At 34.6% G+C, this 12270-nt stretch overlaps 1 protein-coding gene across 1 annotated transcript in view; it reads left to right on the top strand.

The window, feature by feature from the left end:
• PDZD8 (PDZ domain containing 8) overlaps positions 1–12270 on the top strand; it is an 85863-nt gene that overhangs the window by 40453 nt on the left and 33140 nt on the right. Inside the window, exon 3 of the mRNA XM_068548630.1 lies at positions 11464–11566. Coding sequence (XP_068404731.1) covers positions 11464–11566 — 103 coding nt within the window. The remainder of the gene's footprint in view (positions 1–11463; positions 11567–12270) is intronic.

Raw genomic sequence — 12270 nt, 5'->3', positions numbered from 1 at the left:
CTTTTGTAATTTGGTTATTAGGTGCATATTTCTTCTTTTTTTTTAACATCTTTATTGGTGTATAATTGCTTTACAATGGTGTGTTAGTTTCTGCTGTATAACAAAGTGAATCAGCTATACATATACATATATCCCCATATCTTCTCCCTCTTGCGTCTCCCTCCCACCCTCCCTATCCCACCCCTCTAGGTGGTCACAAAGCACCGAGCTGATCTCCCTGTGCTATGTGGCTGCTTCCCACTAGCTATCTGTTTTACATTTGGTAGTATATATAAGTCCATGCCACTCTCTCACTTCGTCCCAACTTACCCTTCCCCCTCCCCGTGTCCTCAGGTCCATTCTCTACATCTGCATCTATATTCCTGTCCTGTCCCTAGGTTCTTTAGAACCTTTTTTTTTAGATTCCATATATATGTGTTAGCATACGGTATTTTTCTCTTTCTGACTTACTTCACTCTGTATGACAGACTCTAGGTCCATCCCCCTCACTACAAATAACTCAGTCTCATTTCTTTTTCATATTTCTTCTTGACATAATGACTCTTTTATCATTATGAAGGGTCCCTCTTTGTCTCATAATATTTCTTGTCTTAATATTTATTTCATCTGATATTGATATAGCATCTACAGATTTCTTATTATTTTCATGGTGTATATGTGTGTGTGTGTCTGTGTGTGTGTGTAGATATATATCTTTTTTTTAACAACCTTTTACTTTCGATCTATTTGTGTCTTTATATTTAAATTGTATCATATGTCATTAAACAGTTGGCTCTTGCTTTTATGTGTATAACAATCTCTGCCTTTTCATTGGAGTGTTTAGTTCCCTTATACTTAATGTAATTATTGATGAGGTTGTGTTTTTAGGTCTGCCATTTTGCCATTTGTTTTTTGTCTCATCTGTTTTTTTTTCTCTCCTCTGTTTCTTTTCATCCTTCCTGTCTTGTGAATCAAATATTTTTTAGTATTCCATTTTAATTCCTTTATTGGCTTGCTAACTATAGTTTTACACTGTATATATGGTTGCTCTAGGAATTGGAGTATGCATCTTTAATGTATCCCATATACTTAGAATATTGTTACTTAAGGTAAATTACAAGAACCTCATAATAGTATATTTCCATTTATGCCCACATCATCGGTGTTGTCATATACACGTATCCCCTGCTTTTTGAAAGTTCGCTTTACGCCACTTCACCTTTATGAAAGACCTACTTTAGTACCTGTTTTTGCTAACTGAAAGAAATTTGAAGAGGATTTTTACTTTTACAGAAATTGAAAAGAGAAAATGTCATTCAACCTTTGTTTTGCAACAAGCTGTTACAGAGGTAGCTGTGTACCCTAGCAGCAGTGAGAGTGACACCACCAAGCTCCTTCTCTGGGAACTACATTCAGCATCCCAGCATCAAGCCACCGTATCTTTGAACTGTGTCTTTGAACTGTGAACATCTGTGCTTTATCTTGATTTATTTTGTGCATCCGTTAGCAAGATGTGTCCTAAGATAATTGCTTCTGCACTTTACACCATTTTTGCTTACAAAAGTTTTCATAGGAATGCTCTACTTTTGGATAGCGGGGGGAAACCTGTATATTACATTCATATATGTTATTAACCCATCAATAGTGTTATTTTTAGCTTTAAACGGTCATATGTCTTTTAAAGAAATTAAAAGAAACAAATTTTTTTTTTAATTTATTTATATATTTTTTTATTTTTGGCTGTGTTGGGTCTTCGTTTCTGTGCGAGGGCTTTCTCCAGTTGCGGCAAGTGGGGGCCACTCTTCATCGCGGTGCGCGGGCCTCTTCACTATCGTGGCCTCTCTTGTTGCGGAGCACAGGCTCCAGACGCGCAGGCTCAGTAGCTGTGGCTCACGGGCCCAGTTGCTCCGCGGCATGTGGGATCTTCCCAGACCAGGGCTCGAACACGTGTTCCCTGCATTGGCAGGCAGATTCTCAACCACTGCACCACCAGGGAAGCCCCAGAAACAAATTTTTTTTTACATCTACTGTATATTTAACATTTCTATTGCCCTTCATTCCTTCCTTTAGATCAAAGTTACTATCTGGTATCCTGTCCCTCCAGCCTCAAGAACTTCCTTTAGCATTTCTTGTTATTTAGGTTTGCTGGCAACAAATTCTCTGTTTTTGTTTATCTGGAAATTTCTTTTTCATTCAGTTGTGAAGGATAGTTTTCCTGATATAGACGTCTAAGCTGACAATTATTTTCCTTCAACACTTTAATTATTTCAATCCTATATTCTGATGAGAAGTCAGCAATCAATCTTATGGCTCCTCTCCACGTGCAATGTGTCATTTTTCTGTAGCTGCTTTCCAAGTTTTCACTTTGGCTTTCAGTCCTTTGACTATGTCTAGGGGTAGTTTTCTTTGTTTGTTTTTAATGCTTCTATTTCAGTGAACTTCTTGGATATATGCATTAATGTTTTCAATCAAATATGGGAAGTTTGAGGGCATTATTTTTTCAGATATTTTTTCTGCTTCTTTCTTTTTCACCTCTCCTTATGGGATTCCAAATTACATATATGTTGGGCTGTTTCATTTTCCCCATAGGTCCTTGAGGTTCAGTTTGTTTCTTTAAACTCTTCTTTTTTTCTCTGTGTTCTTTGGATTGAGTAATACTAATCTGTCTTCAAGTTCACTGAGTCTTCTGCTATCTCCAGTCTGCTATCTCCAATTTTTAATTTCATTTATTATGCTATTCAGCTCTAGAAGTTCAATTTTGTACAGTTATCATTTCTCTGTTGAGAATACCTATCTTTTCACTCTTTATTGTGTTTTCTTTAATTCTTTGAACAAGATGTTCTTTCAATTCTTTGAGTATATATATTTTTTTTTCTTTGAAAAAAATATATAAATGCTGCATTGAAGTCTTATCATCTGGGCCCATTAGGAGTCAGTTTTTATTGACTGCCTGTCCTGTTGACCATCGGTCATACTTTCCTCTTTTCTTTGATTGAAAACTGGACATTGTAGATAATGAGTTGTAGCAACTCTGTATTCTCTTATATTCTGAGGATGATTGATTTTCTGTTCTAGTGGGCAGTTAACTTGCCTATTTTCAAGTTGCAAACTTTGTCTCCGTACTCTTCCCACCCTCCCCATCTTCCCAGCAACAGCATATATTTCTCTTCTTCCTTTGTCTTCCCACTGCTGCCTTTTTAGACTGGTGCCCTAATTTTTCCTTCTTTATTTAGCAATCAGCCAAGGATTTGAGCAGAGATGGGACTTACCCTCTCAGTGATTTCTTTGTCTCCCCATAATTTCTAGCTGCTCTGCTGGCTCTGCTGGCTTTGCACTCTATCCTGATTCTTGAAACCCATAAGGCTTCAACTTTCAATGCTGCTTGAACTACGCCACCACTTTCCTGCAGCCATAGCCCTGAGCTATGAAAACCCCATGCTAGCAGTTTGTACTCTGTGTTGCAATTTTATGAAATTAGACTGTCCTCTGGCTTCTGTCTGCTTTGGGAAGGTTTACATTGTCTTTAAATGTGTTTTTAAAATTCTTTTTATCCAGTTTTTATAACTGCAGTCTGTTGGAGAGTTTGTGTGACCACTTTACCACTATTACCAAAAGTACTGTTCACTTGGTTTTCTTGTAGATGTTGTTGACAGGTATTGCCTTTGTTTTCCCGGTTGTTCTTTGTGCTTTTATGGGAAGATTTGGGGAGACTCAAAACCATGCTACCACCACTGCCATCCTTCTAGAACCAGAAATACGTATTTTTACTTTGATTTTATAAGGCAAAGGAAAGGATTTAATTATGTGATTAAACTATTTTGAAATAAAATTAGCTGTTTCTTTTATTAGGTGAGGCAGCTTCAAGGTAAAAATTTGGTAGAAGGAATTAATACTTTAAGTAGCATTATATCCATATTATATAGTGAAATGTTTAGTTCTTCTATAGAGAAGGCTGTTAACATGGAATTTTGAAATTCGTTTACAAGATGAGCTGTTTTAGAAGTTAAAACCAAAGAAATATTTCTAGCTTGCATTTGTTTGTGGTCTTCCATTTATTTTAGTATTGAGTTTGATTATATTCACTTGTTTATTTTTTTTAATGTATTTATTTATTTTTGGCTGCGTTGGGTCTTTGCTGCTGCACGCAAGCAGGGTCTACTCCTTGTTGTGGTGCGCGTGCTTCTCATTGCAGTGGCTTCTCTTGTTGCGCAGCACAGGCTCTAGTCACGTGGGCTTCAGTATTTGTGGCTCACGGGCTCTAGAGAGCAGGCTCAGTAGTTGTGGTGCACCGGTTTAGTTGCTCCGCGGCATGTGGGATCTTCCCGGATCAGGGCTCGAACCCATGTCCCCTGCATTGGCAGGCGGACTCTTAACCATTGTGCCACCAGGGAAGTCCGACTTGTTTATTTTTGACTCAAGTGGTAACTGTTTCTTTAAAAATTTTATCTGAAGTAAATAAGGCTAAATATTAACTCCCCGCCACCCAAAGTAGTTGGTAAATGTGTGTTCCTTATACTCTGCATTTATTTTAATGTTTGACAGTTTATCTTTTTTAAAAAGAGAAAATATCTAGCTAAATTTGAATATATTTGGGGGCATGACTCTACAAATACCTCTGTTGTTACTAATAGCGTTTACTTATTACCTGCAATATATAATATATGGTAGGTACTTTGCATTCATTATTTCAGCCCTCAGAACATCTTTATGAGATTAGTATTATATCCATTTTATAGATGAAGAACTGAGATCCATAAGTTACTTGCCCAAGATCCCATAGCTGGAATTTGAATCTAGGTTTGTTTGACTTCAAAATCCTTCACTCATTCTATCTTCATAGCCTTTTTTTAAAACTTGTTGAAGAAAATTTTGGTTCTTAAATTTTTCATATTATGTTAGAAGTATATAAATTTTGGAAATTTTTTTTACCTATTTGAAGGCAAGTCATTATATTTTTTAAAAAATTACCTTTTCAAGAAGATCTTGGGATGTAGAAATGTGCATTAGTAATGAAGCATCATTAAGATAAAGGCTGAAGTTGTTTCCTTCATGGAGGAGAGATAAAAGGAAATTAGCTCAAACATGAGACATTTAAATTTGTGTAAGGGAAAACTTCCACTCAGAACGAATTACTTGGAGCTGTTGCTGAATATTACTCCTAGTGGTTTTTAAAGCTATATAGATCTATAATCATAAAGGTCTGTCAAGGTTGCTTTTGACTAGAAGAAGACTTTTCAGAAGATTCCAAATTTAGAGTTCATTTGTCCTGGGTTTATGTAGGTATTCTTCCCCCACCTCCTCTTTCCTAAGATTACTGTGTTGGAAAATAGTATTGTTTCTTTTGTAATTGTACAGGCATAGCTCCAGAACACCACAATAAAGTGAATATGACAATAAAGCGAATGACATGAATTTTTTGGTTTCCCAGTACATATAAAAGTTATATTTACACTATACTGTAGTCTATTAAGTGTGTGATAGTATTATGTCTAAAAAACTGTACATACATTAATTGCAAACTACTTTATTGCTAAAAAATGCTAACCATCATCTGAGCCTTCAGCGAGTCATAAAATCTTTTTGCTTGTGGATAATCTTGCCTCAATGTTGATGGCTGCTGCGATTGATCAGGGTGGTGGTTGCTGAAGGTTGGGGTGGCTGTGGTAATTTCTTACAGTAAGACAACAGAGAAGTTTGCTGCATTGATTGACTTTTCCTTTCACAGATGATTTCTCTGTAACGTGCAGTGCTGCTTGATAGCATTTTACCCACAGCAGAACTTTTTTCAAAATTGGAGTCAGTCCCCTCAAATCCTGCCACTGCTTTATCAACTAAGTTTATGTAATAGTCTAAATCCTTTGTTGTCATTTCAAAAATCAGTTGAGTTTGTCATCTTACATGGGAATGATTTGTGGTGCCCCAAAATAATTATAATAGTAACATCAAAGATCACTGATCATAGATCACCATAACAAATATAATAATAATGAAAAAGTTTGAAATACTCCGAGAATTAACAAACTGTGACACAGACATGAAGTGAGCAAATGCTGTTGGAAAAATGGTGCTGATAGACTTGCTCGATGCAGGGTTGTTACAAACCCTCAGTTTGTAAAAAATGCAATATCTACGAACTATAGTAAAGCAAAGAGCAACAAAGCAAGGCACAATAAAACGAGGGTATGCCTGTATACCTCTACTGCTATTTCATATAGTAAAACAGCTGTTTTAATTCTTCTGATGTCTGAATTGTAAAAGAATTTAAGACATTAAGTATGAACCCAGATGACATAAAGCCAACACTATGTTTTAAAATGCCAAACTCCAAAATGTTTAAGTGCAATGTTGGCATGCTATATACTTATATATGATACTTTCAACAAAAATGAACTGTAAAATGAACTGTGGTCAGAAAAATAAGAATTCAAAATAGTGTTTTATCTGAATTTTCCCTCTCTTTGCACCATTATTCCATGACTGTCAATTAGTTCTTCTAATGAATTTATTGAAGATGTCTGAAGGTGATATTAAGATACACTGTTTTCAGAAATTGCTGTTTATATATGGATTGCATAGAAAGAGAAATTGAAGGCCCAGAGACAAATTAAGAGGTATTTAGGTTAAAGGTGAGGAAGTAAGTTCTTGAAAGACGTGTATTAGTAGAAACAGGAAGGGATAACTGGTATAACTAGGATAGGGTTTAGTGAGTGACTGAATATGTGGATGGGTATAGGTGGAAGAGGCAAAGGAATGTTAAGGATTTGAGTCTAGGAGAATTATGGTCTCATTGACTTTGAGTTGGTCATCAAGTATTGATTATTTTCTAATATTAGAGATATAAAGATCAAGACAAAGCTTCTCCCTTTCAGGACTAGTGGGGGAAATAGAGGTGCTTGTTTCAGAGGGAGATGAGTTTGACTTTATATGTCTTAAGTAGTAGGGCATGGTTAGATTTCCTTGTAGAAGTGTTCTGCAAACTTGACGGTTTAGACATGGAGAAGGAGAAAGACAGGGACTGGAGATTAGGTTTGGAGGTCTTCGTCATAGACAGGGAGAGTTAAGTCCTGGGTGGGGATTATTTCCAAGGGGGAGGAATATAGACCAGAGGTAAGCATATATAGGAGGTCAGCCAAGTTTGATTCTTTTCACAACCCTTTAGTTGATATTTGACTCCCTTCAGGTGTGAGATTCTCCTTTCAAATTAAGTTTAATCATCCAAAAAAAGAAAAAAAGATTTTTGGTTTTCACTTTTGATTATAAAAATGACTTTCTTATAGAAGGGTGCACAGGGAATTCCTTTCCTTTTCTCAGTGGTTTGGTCTTGAGTCATATAAATTCTCTCTCTTTGTTTCTTGATAGGTGATGTTTGTGCTTATGCTCAACATGAGGTTTCAGTACACCTTTGCCTTTAAAAAAAATAAACATTTTGAAATTGGAAAGAACTTTTATAGAGCTAATAGCTCTTTCCAGAGACAGATGTCTAAAGGCAATTTTCTTTGCCTTTTTTGTTTGCAGTACAGACTCCTACTCCCTTAGGAAGTAGTAATAGTAGAAATGTATTTGTACTCATTTCTTGTTAATTCAATATATGTTGAGTGTTCATTTTACTCAAAATATGTATTAACCAGTGACTGTTGCTACTTGTTTCTGGTGATTATATAATTTGAATGGTAAACCTTTGTTTAACTCAAGACTGAATTGTAGATGTACAATGAAAGTGGATACTTTTGTTTTAAATGTTCTATGTAAACTAAAGCAAATGCCTTCTTAATTCACCCAGTTGGCTGGTACTAGTGGTACAGTGGAAACTCCTTTCTGGCATTTCTCTAGAAAATTATGTTTTTCCAAATCAGTCAAGATATCAGTCAAGAAATCAGGAAAATGGGGGATACTATTATTATTCTTCTAAAAGAATTAAATCTTAATCAACATAGAATCATTAGTAGTTGAAGGAATCCACTGATTGCAAGTCAAAAGCAGGTTCAGGAAACGCTAACATAGGAATTATGTCCTGGGAACCAGATCTGGTGCTTGTAGGAGAGAAACAGTCAATCTAAGCAGTCAGTCTCAGGTATCTCTTTTTCCCTGTCTGTTGCTAATGGTGGGTCATTCTTGCAAACAAAATAAATATTAAGAAGTTTATACACATAGTATACTTTATACAGATCCTAAGAAATAATACTGTTTTAAAAGAAATAAGTTTTCTAAGCAAAATAGATCCTTACTAAATTGGCATTTATGACACATGCTTTAGTGTAGTGTTGTTAGCTTTTCTAGAGTACTAGTAATGTTTGCTCAGTTTTTCCAGAATATTCACCATTGGCTACAGATCTTTGTAACTACTTTAACAGAAGAAATGTAAAGAGTAGAAGTGAGTATTGTGGAGTGCTCTGACATAGAATCAGAAGTTGATCTAAAATCAGAATTAATAAAAGCAGTATCTATTTCAATGGCAAAATTAAATTCAGGGTAATCAGACAAAATATTTTCATCCTTAAGAAAAGAAATAAACATCTGAAGCAACATAGAGCCTAACAACCCAACCTAAAAGTGTTTTTGGAAGTACTTTTAATAGTTGATCAGTTGCTTTTAAAATGAAAGTTTTCTGTATCTGGAATATTTGTCACAAAACAAAGATCAAGGCTATCTGATAGGGCAGTTAATGTTTTATGTACTTTAAAATTTCATTGTTAAGAATGGCAACTATTAAATGTTAAATATTTGTGGTATTTCAATATTTTAAATGATTTTTATTTGGAATTTATCTTAAGGGACCCTTTTAATATTTTCTGTTATCAAACGTCAACATCAGATAAAAATCCATTTTATATTTTATTGAAATACATAATCTTATAGCAGTGTATTGATTCATAGTAAAAATAAAACAAGCATTTATTATTATATCTTTTTGTAACAAATCTCTGAGACTTTTGATATAACCCTAGTGAACGCTCATTATTCTTTTTCTCTTTAAACAGCTTTATTGAGATATAATTCACATACCATACAATCTATCCGTTTAAAGTATATGATTCAGTGTGTTTTAGTATGTTCAAAGAGTTCTACCGCCATCATCACAACCTAATTTTAGAACATTTTTGTCCCTCTCAAAGAAACTCCATACTCATTAACAGTCAATTCCTAATCCCCCTACTCCTCCTCCCCCAGCCCTTAAGTAATCAATAGTCTACTTTCTGCCTCTATAAATTTGCCCATTTCCAGACATTTCATACAGTTTGTGGTCTTTTGTGACTGGCTTTTTTCACTTAGCTTGTTTTCAGGGTTCATCCATATTGTAGCAGGTATCATTACTTCATTTCCTTTTGTTGCGAAATAATATTCCATTGTATGTATATGCCACGTCTTATTTACCTATTCATGAGCCGATGGACATAAGGGTTGTATTCACTTTTTGACTATTATGAATGATGCTGTTATGAACATTCATGTCAAGTTTTGTATGAATGTATGCTTTCATTTTTCTTGGTTATTTACCTAGGAGTGGAATTTCTAGGTCATATGTTAACTCTATGTTAACTTTTTATGGAACTGCCAAAATATTTTTCAAAGTGGCTGCATCATTTTACAACCCCTCCAGCAATGTGTGAGGATTCTAGGTTCTCCACATCCTCACCCATACTTGTTATTGTCTGTTTTTTAATTAGCCATCTAGTGGGTATGAAGTAGTATCTCATTGTGGTTTTGATTTGCATTTCCTGATAGCTAATGGTGTTGAGCATATTTTCATGTGCTTATTGGCTTTTTGCATATCTTCTCTGGAGAAATGTCTATTCATTTTCTTTGTCCATTTTTAAATTAGGTTATACTAGGTCCTTACGAGATACATGATTTGCACATATTTTCTCCCGTTCTGTGGATTGTCTTTTTGCTTACTTGGTGGTATCCTTTGAAGCACAAAAATTTTAATTTCAGTGAAGTCCCATTCACCTGTTTTTTCTTTTGTTACTTGTGCTTTTGGTGTCCTATCTTAAATCATTGCCTAATCCAAGGTCACAAAGATTTGCTTTTATGTTTTCTTATTAGACATTTAGGTCTGTGACTTATTTTGAGTTAATTTTTGTTGTACGTTTTTAAAATGTAAAAAAAGGTGTTATGAAAAATATAGAATGACTTATGATTTCAGGGGGAGATTCCAAGCATTATGCTTTCTTATTCCTGAATCCTGTAATATCTGTTGAGAATTTGAGAGTACTAGCTGGTGCATAGCCTTCTCTGCATGACCGTAAAGGCCTTCAGGTAGTTTGCTCTTTTGGACACATGGTGGCAGCAGAGCTTTGATGAATGAAAATTCTCATTTTCCTAAACTTAGTGTTTTATAATTATGAATCTTCTTAATGCTCTTGGCAGTAAATTGTTGAGCAGTAAGTTTAAATTGCCTTTCAGATTAAAAATTATTTAAATTTATGAACTTTTTTTGCCATGAGTTTATTCTGACTTTTCAGGTTATGAAGCCAGTTTGTGAAGTATGGACATGATTTGCTTGAGTTCTCCAACCTTAGGACACAATTTTCTCTTATTACTCTAAGGTCTTTTATCCACTTTTCTTTCATTATCTCACTCCTATCCCTATAATCTTCGTGTAGAGATAAAGTAATAGAGTAGCAGTCAAAATGTTGATTAATGCTAAAGATAGTCTCAAACTTACTCCTAAAAAACATTGGCAGACTTACATTCTGGCTTAGAAGATAGATAATATAGAAGTTGAGCATGTGGGTAACAGTTTTTTCCTTCAATAAGAAAAACTGCTTTATGTTATCTCAAGATTGGACCCAAGATTTCCTTTTTAGATCTGAATATTAAACAGTAAAATTAGGTGATACAATTATTCCCTGACAGTTATTTTCAAGATAATAGAAATAATAAACATTTACTGAGCACTGACTGTTTGCTAGACACTATGCTAAATGCCTTATATGCATTGTCTTTTATTCGCACAACAGCTGTAAGAGGTAAGTTGTATTTTTGGCCTGAATTTTCCAGAGGAAGAGATGGGTTTAGAGAAGTTAAATAATTTGCCCAAGGTCACATTAGTAGGTAGAGATGTACATGTATGTATGTGTGTTCATAGCAACTATATTGTACTATTTTATGTTTAATTTTTATAGATATGGTATCATACTGTATATATGTATCACTCTGCAACTTATTTTTAAAATTCAAATCTATAGCTGATTTGAAAATCTGTAGCTTTTGCTACTGTGTATAGATATCTGGTCAATTTGTTTACCTCATGAATAGATACTACTTTCTATTTCTTTGATTTAGCTGCTGAATAACAACTTGTCCTAGAATTTCACCTAATTTTTAGCTTTACTTTTCCAGTAGAGGGTATACAGAGTGTTTAATTAAATTTTTTCCTCTGTTAACAGAGTACTTTATTACTTTTTAGTATAATGATCAGAAAGAAAAAGTTTAATACATGTAATTGGTATAATAGTCCCCTTGTTTTATTTTATATTGCAGGTTACTTATTTTTGGATCCTATGACAGAGAGGCAAATATTCATTGCACACTTGAGCTGAGCAGTGGCGTTTGGGAAGAAAAACAAAGGAGTTCTATTAAGACGGTAAAATAGATTTGCATAGCTTTACATCTGTATAAAGTTTATATTCTATAAGTGTTGTTTTATTAATATTTCTGTATCCTAGAGTTATTTTTGGTCATATGCAAATAATTAAGAATAGCTCTTATTTGTCTTGTTGCAATATATCCATAATAAAATGAATCATGTAAAACTATAGTATTAATTGCTTGCATAAGAAACCTTGTCTAACTAATTTTCCCTTTATAACTTTAAAGTTGTTTCATAGTTGTGGAATCAGAAGGAAATGATTCTGAACACCTTAGAAAGCATGTAAATTCAGAGCATTCATTCATTCATCAGATATTTCATGAGCACTTACTTTGTACCAGGCACTGTGTTAGATGCTGGGGAAACAGTTCAAGACAAGAGACCCTGTTTTTGTGGTGCTGTCATAGGGGAGAGGTTTGATAATCGTCTGCCTGTAGAGAGAAAGGATTATAGGAGGATGGGGTAAACCTGAGAGATCAGATCAGTTAGGAGGTATTTAGGGGGAGGTGTTGGCTACTTTAACTAGGTGGTAGCCAAGGAAATGGAAAGAAGAGAATGGATTTGGCACATACTTTTGGTGTGTGAAGGACTTAGAGTTCCAGTTTTTTTTTGATCTCTCTCAAAAGAAACTGTCACCTAAATTGCAAGACTTTGAAAAAAATATAAAGGCTTTTAAAATAGTTTAAGTGCTATAGTTA

Source organism: Eschrichtius robustus, chromosome 7 (genome assembly GCF_028021215.1).
Source record: "Eschrichtius robustus isolate mEscRob2 chromosome 7, mEscRob2.pri, whole genome shotgun sequence".
Taxonomy (NCBI): Eukaryota; Metazoa; Chordata; class Mammalia; order Artiodactyla; family Eschrichtiidae; genus Eschrichtius; species Eschrichtius robustus.
The sequence above is the reverse complement of the archived record's forward strand: the minus strand, read 5'-3'. Positions and strand labels throughout refer to the sequence as shown.